The 25,503-nt window shown below is 43.4% G+C and overlaps 1 protein-coding gene across 1 annotated transcript in view; it reads left to right on the forward strand.

The window, feature by feature from the left end:
• LOC309557968 (aldehyde oxidase-like) overlaps window positions 1–25,503 on the forward strand; it is a 174,138-nt gene that overhangs the window by 59,885 nt on the left and 88,750 nt on the right. The window contains exons 8-9 of the mRNA XM_082260856.1: window positions 3,540–3,620; window positions 13,203–13,344. Of these exons, the coding sequence (XP_082116982.1) occupies window positions 3,540–3,620; window positions 13,203–13,344 (223 nt within the window). The remainder of the gene's footprint in view (window positions 1–3,539; window positions 3,621–13,202; window positions 13,345–25,503) is intronic.

Here is a 25,503-nt window from a genome sequence, read left to right on the forward strand (position 1 = left end):
AAGGAATCTCCTTAGCTAAGAAGAAATTTTAAAGCTGGTCTGTCGCTATTTTTTTTGGGGGGGGGGATACAGTGGGTTACGGAAAGTATTCAGACCCCCTTAAATTTTTCACTCTTTGTTATATTGTAGCCATTTGCTAAAATCATTTAAGCTCATTCTTCTTCCTCATGAATGTACACATAGCACCCCATACTGACAGAAAAACACAGAATTGTTGACATTGTTGCAGATTTATTAAAAAAGAAAAACTGAAATATCACATGGTCCTAAGTATTCAGACCCTTTGCTGTGACACTCATATATTTAACTCAGGTGCTTTCCATTTCTTCTGATCATCCTTGAGATGGTTCTACACCTTCATTTGAGTCCAGCTGTGTTTGATTATACTGATTGGACTTGATTAGGAAAGCCACACACCTGTCTATATAAGACCTTCCAGATCACAATACATGTCAGAGCAAATGAGAACCATGAGGTCAAAGGAACTGCCTGAAGAGCTCAGGGACAGAATTGTGGCAAGGCACAGATCTGGCCAAGGTTACAAAAAGATTTCTGCTGCACTTAAGGTTCTTAAGAGCACAGTGGCCTCCATAATCCTCAAATGGAAGACGTTTGGGACGACCAGAACCCTTCCTAGAGCTGGCCGTCCGGCCAAACTGAGCTATCGGGGGAGAAGAGCCTTGGTGAGAGAGGTAAAGAAGAACCCAAAGATCACTGTGGCTGAGCTCCAGAGATGCAGTCAGGAGATGGGAGAAAGTTGTAGAAAGTCAACCATCACTGCAGCCCTCCACCAGTCGGGGCTTTATGGCAGAGTGGCCCGACGGAAGCCTCTCCTCAGTGTAAGACACATGAAAGCCCGCATGGAGTTTGCTAAAAAACACCTGAAGGACTCCAAGATGGTGACAAATAAGATTCTCTGGTCTGATGAGATCAAAATAGAAATTTTTGGCCTTAATTCTAAGCGGTATGTGTGGAGAAAACCAGGCACTGCTCATCACCTGTCCAATACAGTCCCAACAGTGAAGCATGGTGGTGGCAGCATCATGCTGTGGGGGTGTTTTTCAGCTGCAGGGACAGGACGACTGGTTGCAATCGAGGGAAAGATGAATGCGGCCAAGTACAGGGATATCCTGGACAAAAAGCTTCTCCAGAGTGCTCTGGACCTCAGACTGGGCCGAAGGTTTACCTTCCAACAAGACAATGACCCTAAGCACACAGCTAAAATAACGAAGGAGTGGCTTCACAACAACTCTGTGACTGTTCTTGAATGGCCCAGCCAGAGCCCTGACTTAAACCCAATTGAGCATCTCTGGAGAGACCTAAAAATGGCTGTCCACCAACGTTTACCATCCAACCTGACAGAACTGGAGAGGATCTGCAAGGAGGAATGGCAGAGGATCCCCAAATCCAGGTGTGAAAGACTTGTTGCATCTTTCCCAAAAAGACTCCTGGCTGTATTAGATCAAAAGGGGGCTTCTACTAAATACTGAGCAAAGGGTCTGAATACTTAGGACCATGTGATATTTCAGTTTTTCTTTTTTAATAAATCTGCAACAATGTCAACAATTCTGTGTTTTTCTGTCAGTATGGGGTGCTATGTGTACATTCATGAGGAAGAAGAATGAACTTAAATGATTTTAGCAAATGGCTGCAATATAACAAAGAGTGAAAAATTTAAGGGGGTCTGAATACTTTCCGTACCCACTGTACCTGGTCCCCCTCTGTGCTATATGGCTCCTTCCATTGCCTCTCACCTCACTACAGGAAACAAAAGTAATGTAGGTAGCACAGAATGCTGAGGGGGACTCGGCATCCAACACTCTGGGAAGAGTCAAATGTTGATTCCAAGCTTAGTTCTGGAAGACCGTGAAGAATTTAGGCACGGGCATTGAGACAGATAGGTTATAAATTGTTTTAGTTGAGGAAAGTAGTAGAGGAATTTGTTTTAGTTTTTTTTTTTTTTTTATGACAGAATATCTTTAAGAAAAGGAATGAGGATATAGAATAGATGTTGACTAGAAATTTAGAAGTTTTTGTTTCCATATTTTTCCCTTTCCGTTAATTATTCAACGTTTGATAAACAAGAAGATATTCTTGATTATTAACACTGATTTAAAATAGCTCAAATATTTAAGAAATTGTTCTCTTCTGAAATCACATTTATTATGTATGAAAGCACTTAAGTCACAAGATTAAGCTTTTCGTAGCAGAGGGCATATTATTATGCATAACATGAACCAAGGGGTCTATGTATAAAAAGTTTGCTGAGCAAATGTGACACAAATCTGCACAGCTACAACAAAATTTGCTGTATTCTGTGTTATAAAAATACCCTGTATGATGGTAAATGCCATCTAGCGGCCACAATGAGGCGTTTGTGTTTAAATACCGTAATGCAGAAAAATACAGGAACACTAGATGGTACTGATGATCATATGAGATAGTTATATGATAAAATATGTACATTTCGTCACATTTATTCAGCATGCTGTGTGTGTCATTTAACTGTTTATACATAGACCCCTAAGTGTTATCTATGGTTGTATACATGTAATTAATAGAAACATAATATTACAATCAGGGGTCAGGGTCGAAGACCAGTTGCTATAGGAGTAGCAGGACTTCCACCGACCAGCAGGATAGGTATGCAAGCGGGTCACCCTGGTGGATGATGCAGACTCACCTGAGGTGCGGGGTCTAAATACTAACCGGTGTTCACCAGAGCTCTTGATGATGGAGATGACTTTAACTGCATGATAGAACTAGGTGGCGGTCCTCAGAATCACCCCACCAGGAGGTGAGCAAGCCAGGGTCCAAAAAGGGATATAGCAGGTAAGGATCAAACTGAAGTGTAGTGAGTAAAAAAAGCCATCGCTTGCAGGTTGGGATCAGGCAGAAGAATAATCGAGGAACAAGCCAAGGATCAATAACGAGTGGTAGCAAAGATAGGGACGGCAGCAGGGAAGACAGAGTGAGATATTGGCTAGAGAGAACGCAATCATCTGGCAAACAGGAAGTGCAGAGACATGACGTAAATCAGGAAGTTCATTGGAGGAGCAAAGAGTTCAAAGTTCAGTAGAAGTCAAGGCACAAGCCAAGGTTGTCCAATGGATCAGACAGGGTGCTGTCCAGCATCTCAGGTAGCTCAGTGAGAAGTCATTGCCAGACACAGCAGAGGTCCCAGGTTCAAGTCCAGGCCCTGACACATGAATAGCTCTACATAATATCTGGTATAAACAAGTGCTACTATAGGGGATAAACATTACCATTCACACTAGCAAGATCACTAAAATTGTGCAATACTTTACAATTACAGTATTCTGGAGAGCTGACGTGAATCATGCCTAGTACACACAATCAGAAAATCGCTGACCTCATACAAAAAAAAGAAAAATATTCTCATTGTGTGTAGGAGGCTATAGGGCTTTATACCCTGCTCCTTTGTAAAATTTCAGGTAACAATGCCACTTCACACATAAAAGCTATTATGTCTTTTAAAAATTCCTTAATTGTAATTACATCATTATTTTGTCTTTTAGATGTGCACAGGATTATTCAAAGAAGAGAATTTTGTGCCCTTGGATCCCACCCAGGAGCTAATATTTCCACCAGCACTCATGGTAAGCTTCTGTTTTTTATGTATCTCAGTTCTGCATGTTTTTCAAGAGATTTTCATGCAAATATTCAGTCAACTGAAACATGAAGAGCTTAAAAGAGACTATTTCTAGATGAGAGTTCACTAAATCTACACTTTTCTTTAGCCTATAAACAATTGGCTAAGGAGTAACATGTGGCTTACAGCTACATTTTGGGTTAAAGTGAAACTTTAGTCAGAAAATTAGGTCCTGCTATATCAATTCAGGCAGACCTGTTTTGCAGGTATAGCTATGTTAAACATTAAAAATAATTTCCTATACGGTGTAAAATCCAGTAATACACTGTCTCACATTGCTCTGCACATTCTTAGTTGCTCAATATTTTAGGCATTTTCAGGCTCTGCCAAGTTTGTAGAATGTGCTTAACCCCTTCAGCCTTGGAAGGTTTTACCCCCTTCCTGACCAGGCCATTTTTTGCAATATGGCACTGCATTGCTTTAACTGACAATCGCATGGCATGCGACGCTGTACCCAAAAAAATGATGTTCTTTTTTTCCCACAAAACGGAAAATTCCTATCAAATACTTACCGTAATTTTCCTTTCCTGATGATCTCCATGGCAGCCTACGTGTGGGTTAACCCCACCTCCACTCCAAGGGTATAGGACCCCCCTCCCATAAATTTCAGCTCTCAGGTACAGCCAGTGTTCCATATCTTAGCCGAATCCAAGACCAGAGGGTGGGAACTCCGGCTGCCATGAAGACCATCAGGAAAGGAAAATTACGGTAAGTATTTGATAGGAATTTTCCATTTTCCTGACAGTCTCCATGACAGCCTACGTGTGGGAAATAACTAGCTTGTGCCACACGGGTGGGAACGCTTTAACAAAGAAACTTTAATTCATATTGTTAGCAGACAAAACAGTCAGACCAGAATTAACTGACGATAATGAAGCAGGCTCCACACAGTAGTGGGTCATAAAGGTGTTGACCGAAGACCAAGAAACCGCTCTACAGATCACATCTGGAGCCACTTGACGTAAAGCCACCTAGGACGTAGATATACTTCTTGTAGAATGGGCTGTCACTGCCTCTGGAGGAGCCAAACCCTCTGCCCTATAGGCCTGTTGGATAGCCGCCACAATCCATGATGCAATGGTTCTGGAAGAAGCACGCTTCCCTCTATTTTTTCCCAGGAATAAAATAAAGAGGTTGTTTGACTGTCTGAATGATGTTGTCGCTTGAAAATAGATCCTCAAGGATTCACCCACATCCAGCGGATGTAGACTAGTCTCATCAGAAGATCGCAAAGTAGGGAGAACAATCTCTTGATTCTCATGAAATACCGAGGTAACTTTCGGGTTAGAATTCAGCATGGGTATCAGAACTACCCGATTCGGGAAGAAAGTTAGAAATGGTTCTTTGTAACTGAGGGAACCTATCTCAGAGACCCTTTTAGCCGATGTGATGGCTACCATGAAAACTGTCCGGATGGTAAGGTCCTTGATGGAAGAGGAGGACACTAGGTTAGTTTTTGAGAAGGCATTCAAGACGAGGGGAAGATCCCATTTTGGGAATCTAGGTTTTCTCTGAGGTCTGAGTCTGACTGCCCCTTTAAGGAACTGTTGGATAAGTGGGGGCTTGGCCCACAAGACTCCGGAAAAGGCGGTCAAAGCCGACACTTGAACTCTTAGAGTGCCTACTGAAAGAGCCATATCCAGACCAGTCTGGAGAAATTTTAAGACTTCTTGAATCCCAGGGACTGAGGAAGACATTCACTCCGGATATGCAGATTCCATGAATCTTGTCCAGACTCTACGGTATACCACATTTGTGCTCGGCCTTCTGGAACTCATCAAAGTGGGAATGACTGTCGGCGGACAGCCGAGCGATTCCAACCTCTCCCTCTCAAGAACCAGACCGTCAACCGGAGTACTGCAGGACAGGGGTACACTGATGTTCCCTGTGAAAGAAGGTCTGGTCTGAGGGGAAGAGGGATCGGGTCCCGATAATTGAGCTGCAGAAGAAGCATGAACCATGGCCTGTTCGGCCAAAAAGGAGCCACCATCATGACAACCACATCTTCTGCTTGAAGTCTCTGCAGGAATTTGAGAATGATGGATACTGGGGAAAAGGCATATGCCCTGCTGAACTCCCACCTGTCGGTTAATGCATCTGTCCCATAGGCTTGATGGCACTTGCCTCTCATGACATATTTCTCCAACTTGTGGTTGCAAGGAGAGGCGAACAGGTCGACTTCGGGAGACACTCCCAATGACAGAATCCAGTTGAACGACTCTGCATGAAGAGACCATTCGTTGTGGTTCAACTGGACTCTGGACAGGAAATCCGCCTGGACGTTCTGAGGTCCTGGAATGTATACTGCGGATATGTTGACTAGATGAACCTGGGCCCAGGTTATAATTGGATCTAGTTTCCACAGAAGGGAAAGGCTCCGCGTCCCACCTTGCCTCTTCACATAAGGCACTGCTGTGGTATTGTCCATCCTGAGCAGTACAGACTTCCCTTCCACAAGATGGTGGAAGGCTCGAAGAGCCTGATAGGCTGCTCGGAGTTCCAAAATGTTGGAAACTGGAGTGTGGCTTTGAGGAGACCACCTCCCTTGAGCTATTTCCGACAGACAATGAGCTGCCCAGCCAGAGTTGCTGGCATCCGTTGTGATTATGGTCCACGAGGCTGTAATCAAAGAGTGGCAATTGAGCAGATTCTTGCGTTGAAGCCACCAAAGAAGACTGCTCCTCATGCTGAAAGAGATGTGAATGCATTGCTCTTGTTCCTCTAGATTCCATTGTTGTAGGAAACCTCTTTGAAAAGGCCGCATTCGCCAAAGAGCCCATTTGACCATGGGGGCCGTGGACACCATCGTGCCGATGATGTTGAGGCACTGAGAAGCCCTCAGGCGGGAGGAGGAAAGGGCTGGGAGGATTCTTTTCCACACCACCGGTATCTTCTCCACAGGGAGAGAGATTGTACTCTTGATGGTGTCGAACTGAGCCCCTAGATAAATTAGGCATTGAGTGGGCTCCAGCTGGCTCTTCTGCAGGTTCAACAGCCAGCCAAACTCCATGAGGGTCGCTATGACCTGATCTCTGTGGGCTAGTAGTTGATCTTTGTCTTGAGACAACAGTAGAAGGTTGTCTAGGTAATGGTGTAGATGAATACCTTATAACCGTATGAGAGCCACTACAGCCAGGAGAACTTTGGAAAATACCCTCAGAGATGTAGGGAGGCCAAAAGGAAGGCAAATAAACTGAAGATGTCTGTTCTTGACTGAAAAGCGGAGATAGCTGTGAAAATCACCTGCTACAGGCACATGAAAGTAAGCGTCCTTGAGGTCTATCGAGGCAAGCCAGTCGCCTGGTAACACCGCCTTTTGGATGGTGGAAAAAGTCTCCATTTTGAACTTTTCATTTTTAATGAACTTGTTCAAATATGTGAGATCTATGACCGGCCTCCAGGAACCGTTCTTCTTTTGTACCAGGAAGAGGGGTGAGTATACGCCCTGAAATTTCTCTTGATCGGGCACAGGAGCCACTGCTCCTTGAGACACCAAAGCGTCTACATAAGCGAGCAAGACTCCTTTTTTCTCTTCTTGATAAGGCAAGCGAGTTGGAATAAACCAGGGAACAGGATCCGCCAGGAAAGACCACCTGTGACCTGTAGAGACTGTTTTGAGGGTCCAGAAGTCCGAGATTAAGGAGTAGACGTGCCCCCACCTGGCATGTCTGATTGGGCCCAATCTCAAAAAGACTTAGTGGTTTCTTGCCCAGAAGGGGCTGGATTCCTGGATGATCTTCGAGAGGATGATTGACCTCCTCTCCAATTCCTCCGAAAATCCCTACCGGGCTTGTAGAAGCTAGCATCTCTTGACCTCTCTGAGTATTGCCTCCTAGGTTGAGGCTTCTTCTGGCCAAACAGGCGCCTGTCTTGCGGTAGGAAACCCAATTTCCCCCCCAGTGGCTTTTGCTATGGCAATGTCCAATTTGTTGCCAAAGAGAGATGAACCCTCAAAGGGAATTTTACACCATGCCTGTTTGGAGGCTGGATCAGCAAGCCAGGGACGCAGCCATAAGGCCCGCTTTGCCGTGACTGACGTCAGCATCGACCTGGACAAGAGCCGAAGGACATCAATGGAGGCTAGTTTGAGCTCATGAATAGGAGAGTTCTCAATTGCCTCATCTGAAATGCTCCCCAGTTTAGCCTCAATGTCGGATATCCAGACTTCCATGGCTTTGGACATGGCTGCTAGTGCCATAACTGGTTTACAGGCTGCATCAGCCGTAACATAGACTCTCTTCAGATCCAAGTCTATTTTTCTGTCCAAGGGGTCTTTAAAGGACACCGCGTCATCTAAGGGCAGTGTAACATGCTTAGCCAATCTTGTGACTGCGGCATTCACAAGGGGAGCTGATTCCAGGTGAACTACATCCTCAGCCTTAAAAGGATAAAGCTTCACCAGCTTGGAGGATAGGGAAGATTTGCTGTCCCCTTTGCTCCACTCTTCAGTGATAACATCCTTCAGCTCAGTAAGGGAAGGGAAGTTGAGGCGCTCCTTACCTAGGTGCTTAAAGAACTTCCATTGCTTCTTTTGAGGAGACACTGGATCCTCCCATTTTCAGGGACTGTTGTACCACCCATTTTACCAGGGTTTCCAACTTATGGTCCTCAAACTCCCTCTCACCGGCTGCACGAGCGAGGCATGGCTCGCAAAGGGACTTGTCCTCCGGGACATGCGTCCCACAACCCCAACAAGCTCTTTGATCCGTGCAGTGACCATGATGGTGTGTATGGTGTCTGGAGGAGAAATTAGAGTGTCTCCTGGTCTGAAGCCTGCTCCCTGATAGAGACTCATGGCGTCTTGATCTGGAGGATGAACCTCTACGTGGTCTGACAGGGTCCCTATCCTGAAGCGTTCCAGACCTAGAAGAGCTGATGGAAAAAGAGAAAAATTTGGGGGAGACACTGGATTTAGCCATTAACCAGGAACCAGCTAGCCCCCCCCCCCCCTGAATACACCAGCATCCACCTGCTATGAGAGGGCTGGCCACAGGAGGGCGATGACGCAGGATCCATACCCCAGGGCAAAAACCAGACTAATAAAGAAAGATAGCATACAGTATATCAGAATCAGAAAGACACATGGATAGCACAATGCAATCCCATACACCTCCCCCCCCCGCATGTCCAGCCATCAAGTAACATCATGCAATCCCCTGCACATACCTGTATGAAGGAAGCAGGAGACACCGGGAAGCTGTTGCAACACCCACAGTACTTCCCAAGAGCACTGGGGTTTGACAGCTGTTTAAATTCCCAGCCGGAATGACGTCAGCGGTGATGCGGCCACGAGCGTTCCAGCCGCCATTGGGCCCAAAATACCGCTAGCACCAGGGAAGAAACATAAAGAGAACAAGGAAAAGACATATACCGCTGCCATGAAGAGCTGCACAGACCATCTTCAGACCCTGTCAGAGGTACGCCGGCCAAACATTCAGTCAACCGCAGAGAGTTGAGGGATTTTAAGTGTCACTCACCCGCCCGTGGCTGGGCCCTGGACACACAGACACCATCCAAATTTCATGAGGTAAGCCGGCCATAAAAACATCCAATATGTAGGTCCTTGGAGGAGGACAAAAAAGGAACACTGGCTGTACCTTTATGAAATTTATGGGAGGGGGGTCCTATACCCTTGGAGTGGAGGCGGGGTTAACCCACATGTAGGCTGCCATGGAGACTGTCAGGAAATAGAGCTTTCTTTTGGTGATATTTGATCCTGTCTGCCGTTTTTTGTTTTTTGCGCTATAAACAAAAAAAGAACCACAATTTTGAAAAAAACAAAATAATATTTTTTGCTTTCGGCTATAAAACACATTCAACAAAAAAATTTAAAAAAATCTAATTTCTTCATCAGTTTAGGCCAATATGTATTCTGCTACACATTTTTGGTAAAAACATCCCAATAAGCGTACGTTGATTGGTTTGCACCAAAGTTATCACGTCTATAAACTATGGGATAAATTTATGGACTTTTTTATTTATTTATTTATTTTTTACTACTAATGGTGGCGATCAGTGATTTTTAGCGGGACTGCGGTGGGCAAATCTGACAGTAAGTGACATTTGTTGAGGACCAGTGACACCAATACAGTGATCAGTGCTAAAAAAAAAATGCACTGTCATTGACAGTGGCAGGGAAGGGGTTAACATCAGGGGCGTTCAAAGGGTAAGATTGCTCCTAGGGAGTGCTTTCTAACAGTGGGGGGAATAGATGCACTAGAGGAAAACAGAGATCCGTGTTCCTGCTTAGCAGAAACACAAGATCTATATTTTTTTATTTCAGGTACTTATAGTGGGTACGGAAAGTATTCAGACCCCCTTAAATTTTTCACTCTTTGTTATATTGCAGCCATTTGTTAAAATCATTTAAGTTCATTCTTCTTCCTCATGAATGTACACATAGCACCCCATACTGACAGAAAAACACAGAATTGTTGACATTGTTGCAGATTTATTAAAAAAGAAAAACTGAAATATCACATGGTCCTAAGTATTCAGACCCTTTGCTCAGTATTTAGTAGACGCCCCCTTTTGATCTAATAGAGCCAGGAGTCTTTTTGGGAAAGATGCAACAAGTCTTTCACACCTGGATTTGGGGATCCTCTGCCATTCCTCCTTGCAGATCCTCTCCAGTTCTGTCAGGTTGGATGGTAAACGTTGGTGGACAGCCATTTTTAGGTCTCTCCAGAGATGCTCAATTGGGTTTAAGTCAGGGCTCTGGCTGGGCCATTCAAGAACAGTCACGGAGTTGTTGTGAAGCCACTCCTTCGTTATTTTAGCTGTGTGCTTAGGGTCATTGTCTTGTTGGAAGGTAAACCTTCGGCCCAGTCTGAGGTCCAGAGCACTCTGGAGAAGGTTTTTGTCCAGGATATCCCTGTACTTGGCCGCATTCATCTTTCCCTCGATTGCAACCAGTCGTCCTGTCCCTGCAGCTGAAAAACACCCCCACAGCATGATGCTGCCACCACCATGCTTCACTGTTGGGACTGTATTGGACAGGTGATGAGCAGTGCCTGGTTTTCTCCACACATACCGCTTAGAATTAAGGCTAAAAAGTTCTATTTTGGTCTCATCAGACCAGAGAATTTTATTTCTCACCATCTTGGAGTCCTTCAGGTGTTTTTTTTAGCAAACTCCATGCAGGCTTTCATGTGTCTTACACTGAGGAGAGGCTTCCATCGGGCCACTCTGCCATAAAGCCCCGACTGGTGGAGGGCTGCAGTGATGGTTGACTTTCTACAACTTTCTCCCATCTCCTGACTGCATCTCTGGAGCTCAGCCACAGTGATCTTTGGGTTCTTCTTTACCTCTCTCACCAAAGCTCTTCTCCCCCGATAGCTCAGTTTGGCCGGACGGCCAGCTCTAGGAAGGGTTCTGGTCGTCCCAAGCGTCTTCCATTTGAGGATTATGGAGGCCACTGTGCTCTTAGGAACCTTAAGTGCAGCAGAAATCTTTTTGTAACCTTGGCCAGATCTGTGCCTTGCCACAATTCTGTCTCTGAGCTTTTTTAGGCAGTTCCTTTGACCTCATGATTCTCATTTGCTCTGACATGCATTGTGATCTGGAAGGTCTTATATAGACAGGTGTGTGGCTTTCCTAATCAAGTCCAATCAGTATAATCAAACACAGCTGGACTCAAATGAAGGTGTAGAACCATCTCAAGGATGATCAGAAGAAATGGAAAGCACCTGAGTTAAATATATGAGTGTCACAGCAAAGGGGCTGAATACTTAGAACCATGTGATATTTCAGTTTTTCTTTTTTAATAAATCTGCAACAATGTCAACAATTCTGTGTTTTTCTGTCAGTATGGGGTGCTATGTGTACATTCATGAGGAAGAAGAATGAACTTAAATGATTTTAGCAAATGGCTGCAATATAACAAAGAGTGAAAAATGTAAGGGGGTCTGAATAGTTTCCGTACCCACTGTATATAGCGCTGTCAATTTACGCAGTGCTTTACATATACATCTATATTTTCCTCTTTGACAGAATGGCGATCTGCCTTGTTTACATAGGCAGGCCGCCGTTCTGCCTTTCCTCACAATGATTGGTGAGTCCCAGCGGACATCCATTCACAGCGGGAGCGGGGTTACGGTGGCACGTGTGCGCCCCAGATCTCGTGCACAAAATCACATACATGCACCTGATTTTGCACAGCCGGGCCGCCCTGCCACAGTATATATGCGGCAGGCTGTCTGGAAGTGGTTAAAGTGAAACTTTAATTAGAAAAGTAAAAGTCTTGCTAGATCACTTCAGACTGGCCATTTTTGCAGGTATAGCTATGTTAAACATTAAAAACATTAAAAACAAGTGACTATACTGTGTAAAATCCAGTAATATACCGTCTCACCCTGCTCTGCACATAATCAGTTGCTCTCCATTTAGGCATTTTTAGGCACTGCTAAGTTTGGAGAGGCCGATCTGCTGACAGCCCTAAAGCATAATAAATCCTATCTTTTATAGCCATGGAAGCTGCTTCTGTTTGATCTGCAATTGGCTTGGTATGAGACCAGCCATTTGATGGTTGACGGTTTGGTTGACAAAACAAGCAAAAATGACAGTTAGCAATCCTGGCATTCCAGGAATGTAACTTTTTTTAAACTGTTAAATAGATGGGTTTATTTCCACTTTATGATTTACTTCTGATCAGGGGCTCTGGGCTTCAGCAAAATGGCAGCCTCCAACAAGAAGAAACAGGAGCAATGCTGGAGGCTATTTACAGCACACACAAACTTATGGTAGCATTAACGTGGAATGCATTAACAAGTCCCTTGCTAAAGAACATTATTTTGTATCAGGTTGTTATGGGTAAAGTTCCCCTTTAATTGTAGCTTCTTGTCAGTAGGCGATAGTTAAATGAATGTCTGAACACTAACATGTTTATAATTTCCCTTTTATTACGAAGCCAATCAGAAATTTATGAATGTATAAACATTCCCTTACTGGGAAACTCTGTCCATACGTATACGTATACGACAGCATGTTCCTGCCCCCCCCCCCCATACAATAAAACTGCACATTTTAGAGTGGCCTTTTATTGTGGCCAGCCTAAGGCACACCTGTGCAATAATCATGCTGTCTAATCAGCATCTTGATATGCCACACCTGTGAGGTGGATGGATTATCTCTGCAAAAGAGAAGTGCTCACTAACACAGATTTAGACAGATTTGTGAACAATATTTGTGAGAAACAGGCTTTTTGTGTGCATAGAAAAAGTCTTAGATCTTTGAGTTCAGCTCATAAAAAATGGGGATAAAAACATACGTTTTCCGTTTATAATTTTGTTCAGTGTATAAACCCCCTCCCATATTTATCTAATGATATCACCCAGTATTGCAGTTCTGATTTAAGTGGTGTGGGTTAATGGAGTTTGCACATGTTTATTATGCTTTAAACTATTTGAAAAGTGGCACCAGTGCACCTTACTCCTAGTCGATATAACCAATCTACTGTCAATTTATAACCTTTTTCTTAAATCGTTACCTGGTAAGGTAATGCATTACATTGCTTTTTTCTATTTGTCAGCTAATGGACAATGAAGGCAAGACAAGCCTGAAATTTCAGGGAGAACGAATCACATGGTTTTCTCCTGCCAATCTCCAGGAATTACTGCAGCTGAAGGTTACTTATCCTAAAGCACCACTTGTAGTTGGGAACACTGCTGTAGGTAAGTGAGGAGTTCTTTTGAAAAATATATGAAGTTAGATATATCAGTCTATAACTGAATATTAAAAAGGAAACAATTCTAATAAGCGCTAATACCACAGTGTGAGCAGCCAGCACAAAATAACTGATATACAAGTTATAAAAATACAAAAAAGGAAAATAAGTGCAGCGCTAAAAAATTAAATGAAGGCATTAACATGACAATACCAACTTGTGATAGCAAGGGGAAAAAGAAAACCAAATAATGATTCAAATAAGTCCCATGTCAAAAAATTCCATACAAAAAAAAAAAAGGTCCCATGAATGTAATGAATCTTGACGGTAAACACAATATATCTTTAAAGTGAAAAAAGGTATCCCATCACCAGATAAACAAATTAATTGGGCGCTCACCAGATCAAATGGGTCTACGTTACCATATAGCAAGCAGACCAAATGGGTTTTAAAGATGATCCAAATTCCTCCTAAGGTACGACCATGGATGTAATTTCAGGCCCATGAAGTGGTTTGTAGAGGGATTTAGATCTCTCATAGCCAGGTTACATAAAAGCCAGAAAGAAGAGTGCACATAGCATAATATTGCTAAAAAACCTTTTAATAAAAAAAGACTTGCACTTACAGTGTTCGCATGGTAACAGGCAATAAAACATATAGATAGAAGTTCTTAAAGAACATAGACATCATCAGAGGATATTGCTCGATGATGTCCTCTGATGACGTCTATGCGGACGATACGCGTCAGGAGCTTGCCATAAGAACTTCTATCTATATGTTTTATTGCCTGTTACCATGCGAACACTGTAAGTGCAAGTCTTTTTTTATTAAAAGTTTTTTTAGCAATATTATGATATGTGCACTCTTCTTTCTGGCTTTTATGTAACCTGGCTATGAGAGATCTACATCCCTCTACAAACCACTTCATGAGCCTGAAATTACATCCATGGTCGTACCTTAGGAGGAATTTGGATCATCTTTAAAAGCCCATTTGGTCTGCTTGCTATATGGTAACGTAGACCCATTTGATCTGGTGAGCGCCCAATTCATTTGTTTATCTGGTGATGGGATACCTTCTTTCACTTTAAAGATATATTGTGTTCACCGTCAAGATTCATCACATTCCTGGGACTTTTTTTTTTGTATGGAATTTTTTGACATGGGACTTATTTGAATAATTAACTGGTTTTCTTTTTCACCATGCTATCACAAGTTGGTATTGTCATGTTAATGCCTTCATTTAATTTTTTAGCGTTGCACTTATTTTCCTTTTTTCCTTTTTTATAACTGAATATTCTTGAAGTTTAATATGGAATAAATGGGACTTTGGCACTGAGTTAGGAACTTTGTCAATGGTTAATCTGCAATCTATTAACCACTCTGCTTTCTTCTATTTAGCTACTATTGTTTTTTTTTTATCTTAAAACTATGTACAGTAACCTAATATAGGTTGTTCCTTTGCAGCAAAATTATGTAAAAAATGCAAACACCAAGTTAAAGCTGTTATTCAGGTTATATATCAACCATACAGGTACATTTTTTCATACTATTCAAAAAGCAAACAAGAAAGAAATTAGATTTGCAGTTAAATTAGTTTAAAATTCCACTGTACATTAGTTAACCTTATCTTTTGATGTTTGTTTTGTTTGAACTTTTATTATTTAGGAATGAATATTCTACTACTAGATGGATGGCCTTGTTTGAGCACATAGCAAATATTTGATTTACCTTGGCTGATTATCAGTTGGCTACAGAAACACTGGGGAAGTTTCTATTCAATTGAATGTATTCACATATGTAAAAGCTAGAATGTTTTGAATATGAAATGAGAGATCAGAGATTTGTTTTAACAATGGAGCCTGTCGAGTCAGAAACATAGATGCTACCTCTGCTTACTCATTTTTGAAGGTGCATGCTTCATGTTTTACTACTTGACTTGTGCATATCCAATGTGCGGATATCTCATTCATCCCTATACACCTGTTCTTAGTCAGGGAATCAGCAAGTAATGAAAGAAGGTTAAGGATGAAATCCTGAGCATACGGCCCCTTTCACACTGTAGAGTCTGTCGGCGGACTCCGCTTATCTCAGCGGGGGATCGATCCACAGGCGGATGGCTGCTCTATCTCTGCGCTGTGTGCGGAGACAGAGCTGTCAGGTCCCCGCTGTTCTCTATGGGGGAATCGGATTGGAACGGACCGTCTGTCCGTTCTCATCCGATTCCATCCGATCTGATGCGCTGGACGGATGGAAAATAGGGTTTCCTTCTGTCCAGATTTATCGGATCGGATGTCCGCTGACATCCGATGCCCCATAGAGATGCATGGGGCATCCATTCAGATCCGCCTGAAAAACGGACAGGCGGATCTGAACAGGCGCCTGTGTGAAAGGGGCCTACATGTTAGCAAACAGGCCAGTTATGGCAGCTCACATACATTATTTGTCTCCTAATAGACTTATTTTAAACCCAGACCTATTTCTGTGTTTTGCCCATGATGTTGAATAATAAAGTTTATTTTTAGCTATCATTTTTAAAAAGTAAGGATTTGGTAAAACGCCTGCAAAGTTTTTTTTTTTTTTGCTGCCTTTTCCGTTGAGGAAATATCCAAAAGCCTTAAGTAAACAAATTGCATATTATTGTTAGCTGGCTGAACTTTTGATTCTTTTTAGCTTCTTTTAGCTGGAAATAAAGAAATAGTAAGCTGTAATTGATTCTGGATCTTACCTTCTTTGAATCACTTTGCACTATTATCTCCAAGTGAGCACCGAGATATACCCTAGGACAGTTTTTCTAACCTGTTTTTCAGTCAAGGCACCCTTTAAAAAATATGGAAAATCTCGAGGCATCCATTAAAAATTATTGATAGTCTCGAAGCATCCCATTCTAAAATGTAAAAACGATTCTAATAGCTTTATATAATGCAGCAACATCCAAACACATAGGAAACCCAACGTTAGAAGTGATTTATTCTTACAAAGCAAATACACTTTTGAAAACTGGTACTGACTAGTATTCCAGTATTTCTCTTCTTCCTCAGTTTTTTCCATCACTCAGCTAATGTGACTCAAACATTGATAGAGAGGGGCAGGGGAGGGTCAAACAAGGATGCTATGCAGGCGATTGACATCCTCCTTATCAACTGATGATGCCATCGGTTGTTAGGACGCTGGCAGCTAGAAGGATGTAATGGTGCACAATGAAAACCTGTGGCTTTGTATAACTAAAAGGCAGGCTTCATCTACGCACCGGCTTGTATGCAATTTTTTGCCATTTTGCCAAGGCACCCCTAAAGAAACATTAAGGCACCCTGGTTGAAAAAGGCTGCCCTAGCACATGACATGACAGAATACAATTCCTTGAGACCTTCCTTATCTTGTTGTGAGTGTCACACATGCTTTATAAGGGCCCCTTGACACTGGCAGTAATGCTTATACAGTAAATGACAAAAGTGAGTACACCCCTCACATTTTTGTAAATATTTTATTATATATTTTCATGTGACAACACTGAGCCCCTGTTCACACTGGGGCGACCTGTCAGGCGACCTGGTCGCCTGACAGGTCGCCGTAGGTCGCCTTCCATAGAGAAGCTGCGGACCCGTTCTAATATGAGCGACACAAGTCGCTCCGACTTAGAAAAAGGGTCCGGAGCTTCTTTGGGGCGACCCGGAGCGACCTGCATAGACTTCAATGTTATGAAGTCCGTGCCGGCCGCTCCGAGGTCACGGTGTGAGCAGCGCGCCGTGACCTATGAGGTCGCCCCGGCAAGTAGCGTCGCCCCAGTGTGAACGGGGCCTGAAGAAATGACACTTTGCTACAATGTAAAGTAGTGAGTGTACAGCTTGTATAACAGTGTAAATATGCTGTCCCCTAAAAATAACTCAACACACAGCCATTAAGGTCTAATCCACTAGCAACAAAAGTGAGTACACCCCTAAGTGAAAATGTACAACTTGAGCCCAAAGTATCAATATTTTGTATACAGGCAAAAAATTTGGGGGAGCATACCCATGTGTTTCCAAAGCTGCTGCAGCTATGAACCAAAAGACATGTATATTAAAAAAGAATAGCGCGCAAATGCAAAAGAAATTACTACCAAATCTGAAGAGAGTCCATAAATAAAAATGGGGGTTTGGTCCCACCATATGGCCATATCGTGCTCAAGCCCACTACTGCGTCAAAGTACCCCATTATCAGTGGGTCCTACACTATCCATGAAAAAAGAGATGAATCCAGCCTTTCTAACCCTTGGAGATAATACTCCTTGCTGGGAGAGATGTGCAAATGCACTACAGGGGACTCCTCCTATATCCACTTGATGGTGGACACTGATTGAGTACAGGTGTGTGTGGGGGGTGGGGAGGGCTGCTCAACCTCGATAGTCTGGTCAGACCGAATACATAATAAACAGGCAAAAAATTTGGGGGAGCATACCCATGTATTTCCAAAGCTGCTGCAGCTATGAACCGAAAGACATGTATATTAAAAAAGAATAGCGTGCAAATGCAAAAGAAATTACTACCAAATCTGAAGAGAGTCCATAAATAAAAATGGGGGTTTGGTCCCACCATATGGCCATATCGTGCTCAAGCCCACTACTGCGTCAAAGTACCCCATTATCAGTGGGTCCTACACTATCCATGAAAAAAGAGTTGAATCCAGCCTTTCTAACCCTTGGAGATAATACTCCTTGCTGGGAGAGATGTGCAAATGCACTACAGGGGACTCCTCCTATATCCACTTGATGGTGGACACTGATTGAGTACAGGTGTGTGTGGGGGGTGGGGAGGGCTGCTCAACCTCGATAGTCTGGTCAGACCGAATACATAATAAACAGGCAAAAAATTTGGGGGAGCATACCCATGTATTTCCAAAGCTGCTGCAGCTATGAACCAAAAGACATGTATATTAAAAAAGAATAGCGCGCAAATGCAAAAGAAATTACTACCAAATCTGAAGAGAGTCCATAAATAAAAATGGGGGTTTGGTCCCACCATATGGCCATATCGTGCTCAAGCCCACTACTGCGTCAAAGTACCCCATTATCAGTGGGTCCTACACTATCCATGAAAAAAGAGATGAATCCAGCCTTTCTAACCCTTGGAGATAATACTCCTTGCTGGGAGAGATGTGCAAATGCACTACAGGGGACTCCTCCTATATCCACTTGATGGTGGACACTGATTGAGTACAGGTGTGTGTGGGGGGTGGGAAGGGCTGCTCAACCCCGATAGTCTGGTCAGACCGAATACATAATAAACAGGCAAAAAATTTGGGGGAGCATACCCATGTATTTCCAAAGCTGCTGCAGCTATGAACCAAAAGACATGTATATTAAAAACGAATAGCGCGCAAAAACAAAAGAAATTACTACCAAATCTGAAGAGAGTCCATAAATAAAAATGGGGGTTTGGTCCCACCATATGGCCATATCGTGCTCAAGCCCACTACTGCGTCAAAGTACCCCATTATCAATATTTTGTGTGGTCACCATTATTTTCCAGCACTGCCTTAAGCCTCTTGGGCATTGAGGTCACCAGAGCTTCACAGGTTACCACTGGTGTCTTCTTCCACTCCTCCATGACAAAATCACGGAGCTGGTGGATGTTCGAGACCTTGCGCTCCTCCAACTTCCGTTTGAGGATGCCCCACAGATGCTCAATAGGGTTTAGGTCTGGAGACATGCTTGGCCAGTCGGTCATCTTTACCCTCAGCTTCTTTAGCAAGGCAGTGGGTCATCATGGAGGTGTGTTTGGGGTTGTTATCATGTTGGAATACTGCCCTGCGGCCCAGTCTCTGAAGGGAGGGGATCATGCTCTACTTCAGTATGTCACAGTACATGTTGGCATTCATGGTTCCCTCAATGAACTGTAGCTCCCCAGTGCAGGCGGCACTTATGCAGCCCCATACCATGACACACCCACCAACATGCTTGACTGTAGGCAAGACACACTTGTCTTTGTACTCCTCACCTGGTTGTCGCCAGACACGCTTGACACCATCTGAACCAAATAGGTTTATCTTGGTCTCTTCAGACCACAGGACATGATTCCAGTAATCCATGTCCTTAGTCTGCTTGTCTTCACAAACTGTTTGCAGACTCTCTTGTGCATCATCTTTATAGGAGGCTTCCTTCTGGGACGACAGCCATGCAGACCAATTTGTAGCAGTGTGCGGCATATGACAGGCTAACCCCCCATCCCTTCAACCTCTGCAGCAATGCTGGCAGCACTCATACATCTATTTCCCAAAGACAACCTCTGGATATGACGCTGAGCATGTGCACTCAACTTCTTTGGTTGACCATGGCGAGGCCTGTTCTGAGTGGAACCTGTCCTGGTAAACCGCTGTATGGTCTTGGCCACCGTGCTGCAGCTCCGTTTCAGGGTCTTGGCAATCTTCTTATAGCCTAGGTCATCTTTATGTAGAGCAACAATTATTTTTTTCAGATCCTCAGAGAGTTCTTTGCCATGAGGTGCCATGTTGATCTTCCAGTGATCAGTATGAGGGAGTGAGAGTGATAACACCAAATTTAACACACCTGCTCCCCATTCACACTTGAGACCTTGTAACACCGACGAGTCACATGACACTGGGGAGGGAAAATTACTAATTTGGCCATCTTTGGACATTTTCACTTAGGGGTGTACTCACTTTTGTTGCCGCCGGTTTAGACATTAATGACTGTGTGTTGAGTTGTTTTGAGGGGACAGCGAATTTACACTGTTATACAAGCTGTACCCTCACTACATTACATTGTAGCAAAGTGTCATTTCTTCAGTGTTGTCACATGAAAAGATATAATAAAATATTTACAAAAATGTGAGGGTTGTACTCAATTTTGTGAGATACTTTAAGCATCTGAAAAGTGGTTTGCAGGGGACCGCTTTTCAGAGAGCAATATAGCAGCAGTTGGCATGCTTTTAGGAGGCACTACTGCCGCCTCCTGATGCCTATTTTTTTGCATTTTTAACTTTTATTTTTTTCAATCACCAAACTGCAACTTTTTATTGTGAGACAACACTGCAAATGCGAGCAAAATGTTTGGTGTGGCCCCATTGAACTCAGTGGGCGAGTTTGACATGCAGTGCCACCTGTCAAACTCTGCATCCCAAATTAAAAATGCCACGGCAAAGCATCACTGCCATGGCATGTGTACAGCCCTGTCAGGCTGTAAAATTAGAATTACTGAGGGCAGCTGGGGGCGGTAAACCCACAATGTTTACCAGAAATGTATTATCCACCATGTTTGATGTTACCAATTTGATATGCTGATAAGACTGCTGCAATTTCTAAAGCTTGTAAGCATTTTATTAATAAATACATTGGTTTTAATAGTTAACTACACTATGAGCTTTGCTTCTGGTCTTTTCTGTGATATTCCCTGAAGCAATTAAAAGCACTGATAGCGGTTTGGAGAGTGGATTTGAAAGAAGGAGGTAGGTACCTCGGAGCCATATGTCACTATTCCATGCCTGATATGACCCATTGAGATCCAAGGGTCTGAGTATCTGGTGTGACCTGGTTCATGGATGGATGTTTAGAAGGTCAATCTGAGAGAAGGGAAGTGACATCTAGTAGCCACATTTTTACTTGCATCATGCGTTACAGTATATGACCCATTGATTTATAAGGGTCTTATATGGGGAGAATCTAAATTTTATGTGGTGTACTGCACAGAGGTGATATCTAATGGTGGGAAGAAATTGCAGCATGGAATTATGAACATTTTGTTTATGAGCACTAATTTATGGACACAAGGACTATATAAAATTCTTGTTTTATTTTGATTGGGATCACTGTGTTTTGACAAAAGAATGCTGGTATTTCTTTTTTTTTTTTTAATCATATTGTCTAGCCCCAGGAGGGCAAGGCCTTTTCAGCTGCTGGAGTTTTTGTATATATGCTTTATAATGAGAAGATATTGGGATTCACCTGAGTGCTGAATGTTAGATATCTACTTTTATTATATTTAAACGTATTGCGTTTATTTTATTGTATTTAAAAAATTGAGTTTAGGGTCACTTTAACTGTTGTCAGTACTTATAGACTAATTATTGAACTGAACAACCTACATTTATGCAATTGAATATTCATTTTTATACAAACTGAATGTTTAATGTTTGGTGTATTTGATGCCCAGTGTCCAATAGTTTGATAAATGCAGCAATAACCCTTTGACTTTGCTCAGTTTTCTACTTTTTGGGTTTAGTCCTGGACTTCACTTTGATGTAACATTAACTGAAGGTTTGCCAGAAATTCGGCCGGTTTATCAAAGAGATGCTCTGCACAAATACAGTTGTTTCCAATGTACAACTCAAAGTACAACTGTACTGAGTGTGATATGGGGGCTGCCATTGCAGGTCTGAAAATGAACAAACTCGTGCTCCTGGTTCATCTCACCAGTTTCTTGGGAGACTTCTCTAGCCTGGATCCTTAATACCATATCCTGTATTAATCCCAGCTTCTTGCACACTGATAATATTATTTACTTTTTGTGTCTAACTTGTTATTCTGGGAGATAAAGTATTTTTATGTGTTCCTCTAAGAAAAATTATTACTAACCCTTCCAATGGTTCCACAGACAGCAAACCAAACAGACATTCGAATTTTCCCCCACTCTATCTGGAACTGAACATAAGTAGTAATCGACCGATTATCGGCAAGGCTGATATATCGAGGGCCGATATGCACTTTCCCCGATATATCGGAATCAGCCCCGGAAGTTACCGATATTGCCGATATTGTGTGCGGCGCACACATGACGTTATTGCTCTGCCTTCTAAGACCACCTTCTATGCCTTGGACAGCCTCGGACAGTGTGTGCAGCTGCAGTCCGGTCACAGTGCCAGCCAGCCAGCCAGCCACCCACAAGCCCTGGCCTCAGCCACCCACCACAGGGTGCCAGCCAGCTAGCTACAGCAGGGTGCCAGCCACCAGCCATCGACCCACAACTGGGTGCCAAGTCAGCATCCAGCCACCCACCCCACAACAGGGTGCCAGCAGCCAGCCACCCACCCCACAACAGGGTTCCAGCAAGCCAGCCACCCACAGGGTGACACCAAGCCAGCCACCCACCCACCACAGTGTTCCAGCAAGCCAGCCACCCACAACCGGCCAGGGTGAGTGACACCAAGCCAGCCACCCACAACAGGGTGATACCAAGCCAGCCACCCATCACAGTGTTTCAGCAAGCCAGACATCCACAACAGGGTGACACCAAGCCAGCCACCCACCAAAGTGTTCCAGCAAACCAGCCACTCACAACAGGGTGACACCAAACCAGCTACCCACAACAAGGTGACACCAAGCCGGCCACCCACAACAGGGTGCCAGCAATTAAGTTAAATACACTTTCCCTGCCTAACTAACTAATTCCTATCTCACCCTACACACAGTGGATGAGATAAAGGTTAGGGAGAGTGTATTCAGCTTAAGCAGGCTTGGTGGCAAAGTGGTAGAATACCAGATTTGCAATGATAAGAGCTGAGAGTTTAATGCCCCCCTGCCAGCCAGTGATTTATTTATTGGAATTCAGAAGTCAGAGAGTTCATGATAATGCGGGAACTGGAAGTTCCCGCGAAGAAGCACATTTATTTGTCATTCGACGAACGAGCGAACAGCCAATGTTTGTGTCGAACTTACGTTCGACTCAAACTCGAAGCTCATCCCTAATGGACAATATGTTTACTTGAGGCCTGATACAGTGCCTTTAAAAAGTATGCATACCCCTTGAAATATTCCACATTTTGTCATGTTACAACCAAAAACATACATTTATTTACTTGGAATTTTATGTGATAGACCAACACAAAGTGGCACCTAATTGGGAAGTGGAAGGGAAATAATAAATGGTTTTCAAATTTTTTTACAAATAAATATCTGAAAAGTGTGGCATGCATTTGTATTCAGCCCCTTTACTCTGACACCCCTAACTCAAAACTAGTGGAGCCAATTGCATTAGGAGGTCACCTAATAAGTACCATATTTGCCAGTATATAAGATGAATTTTTAACCTTAAAAACATCCCCCAAATATAGGGGGGTCGTCTTATACGCGGAGTATAAAATGTGAGGCCCAAAACAAATGCCCCTAAAGAATCTCTCAACCCGCTGCATGTGCGGTAATAATGTATGTACCTTAGTGGAGTAAAAAATGTGAGGACCAAGGTACTTTACATGGCCCAAAACAAATGTCCCTATTAATCTCCAAGCAGGATAAGTACAGAGAGTAATCTCTCAATGTGCTGGTAATACTATACCGGTATGTACCGTAACTTCGGCTACATACAGTATACCGCACTGAGCAAATCACGATGATTGATGTATTCTATTAATAAATACAAAGCCAGCTCTGATTGGCTGAGTCAGAAAGAGTAATATCATCAGCCTGTCTCTCTGACTCTGCCAATCCGAGCAGGCTTTGTATTCAATAATAGAATACATTGCTCACCGTGATTGACTTAGCACGGTATACTGTATGTAGCCGAAACTACGGTACATACTGGTATAGTATTACAGCACATCCAGCGTGTTGAGAGATTACACCCTGTGTACCTACCCTGCTTGGAGATTAATAGGTACGTTTGTTTTGGGCCATGTAAAGTACTGTAGTCCTCACATTTTTACTCTGCTATGGTACATACATTATTACAGCACATCCAGCAGGTTGAGAGATTAATAGGGATGTTCGTTTTGGGCCATGTAAAGTAGTCCTCACATTTTATACTCCGCTACGGTACAGAAGGGGAGTAGTCTTATACGACGAGTATAGCCCAAAATCTATGTTTTAACTTGAAAATTAGGGGGTCATCTTATATGCCCAGTCATCTTATATGCGTGCAAATACCAAATAGAGTCTACCTGTGTGTAATTTAAGCTCAATATAAGTACAGCTGTTCTGTGAAGACCTCAGAGTTTTGTTAAAGAACCTTAGTAAACAAACAGCATCATGAAGGCCAAGAAACACACCAGACAAGTCAGGGATAAAGTTGTGGAGAAGTTTAAAGCAGGGTTAGGTTAAAAAATAATATCCCAAGCTTTGAACATCTGACAGAGCACTGTTCAATCCATCATCTGAAAATGGAAACAAGTATGGCACAACTGCAAACCTACCAAGACATGGCCATCCACCTAAACTGACAGGCCAGGCAAGGAGAAGCAGCCAAGTGGCCTATGGTAACTCTGGAGGAGCTGCAGAGATCCACAGCTCAGGTGGGAGAATCTGTCCACAGGACAACTATTAGTCGTGCACTCCACAAATCTGGCCTTTATGGAAGAGTGGCAAGAAGAAAGCCATTGTTGACAGAAAGCCATAAGAGGTCCTGTTTGCAGTTTGCGGGAAACCATGTGGGGGACATAGAAAACAAGTGGATGAAGGTACTCTGGTCAGATGAGACCAAATTGGAACTTTTTGGCCTAAAAGCAAAATGCTATGTGTGTGGCGGAACACTAATACTGCACTTCACCTTGAACACACCAACCCTACAGTGAAACATGGTGGTGGCAGCATCATATTGTGGGGATGCTTTTCTTTAGCAGGGACAGGGAAGCTGTTCAGAGGAATGGTGGATGGAGCCAAATACAGGGCAATCTTAAACATACATCTGAAACATAGTGGTGGCAGCATCATGTTGTGGGAATGCTTTTTCAGCAGGGATAGGGAAGCTGGTCAGAGTTGATGGGAAGATGGGTGGAGCCAAATACAGGGCAATCTTAGAAGAAAACCTGTTAAGAGTCTGCAAAAGACTTGAAACTGGGGCAGGGGTTCACCTTTAAGCAGGACAATGACCCTAAACATACAGTCAGAGACAGAGCTACAATAGAACGGTTTAAATCAAAGCATATTCAGATTTAGAAGAAAATATACTTACCTTCGTTCCACTTCCTCCCTCTGCGCCGCGGCCCGCACCGTCTCTTCCGGCTTGCGGTTACTCCTGGGAGCTGAACGTCATCGCTCCCAGGAGTCAATGCGCCTGCACCGGTCCCCCTCGTCACTTCCGGTGCAGGCATGGCATTCCCTGCTAAACAGCTTCTGGGCATGCCCAGAACCTGTGCAGGGATGCTGCGCCTGCACCGGAAGTGACGAGCGGGGCCGGTGTAGGGCATTCTGGGACTCCGACGTCACCGAAGAGGATGCAGAAGAGGACGCGCTGGCTTCAGCTGCC

Source organism: Pelophylax lessonae (assembly GCF_965119305.1).
Source record: "Pelophylax lessonae genome assembly, chromosome: 6".
In the NCBI taxonomy this organism is placed as follows: Eukaryota; Metazoa; Chordata; class Amphibia; order Anura; family Ranidae; genus Pelophylax; species Pelophylax lessonae.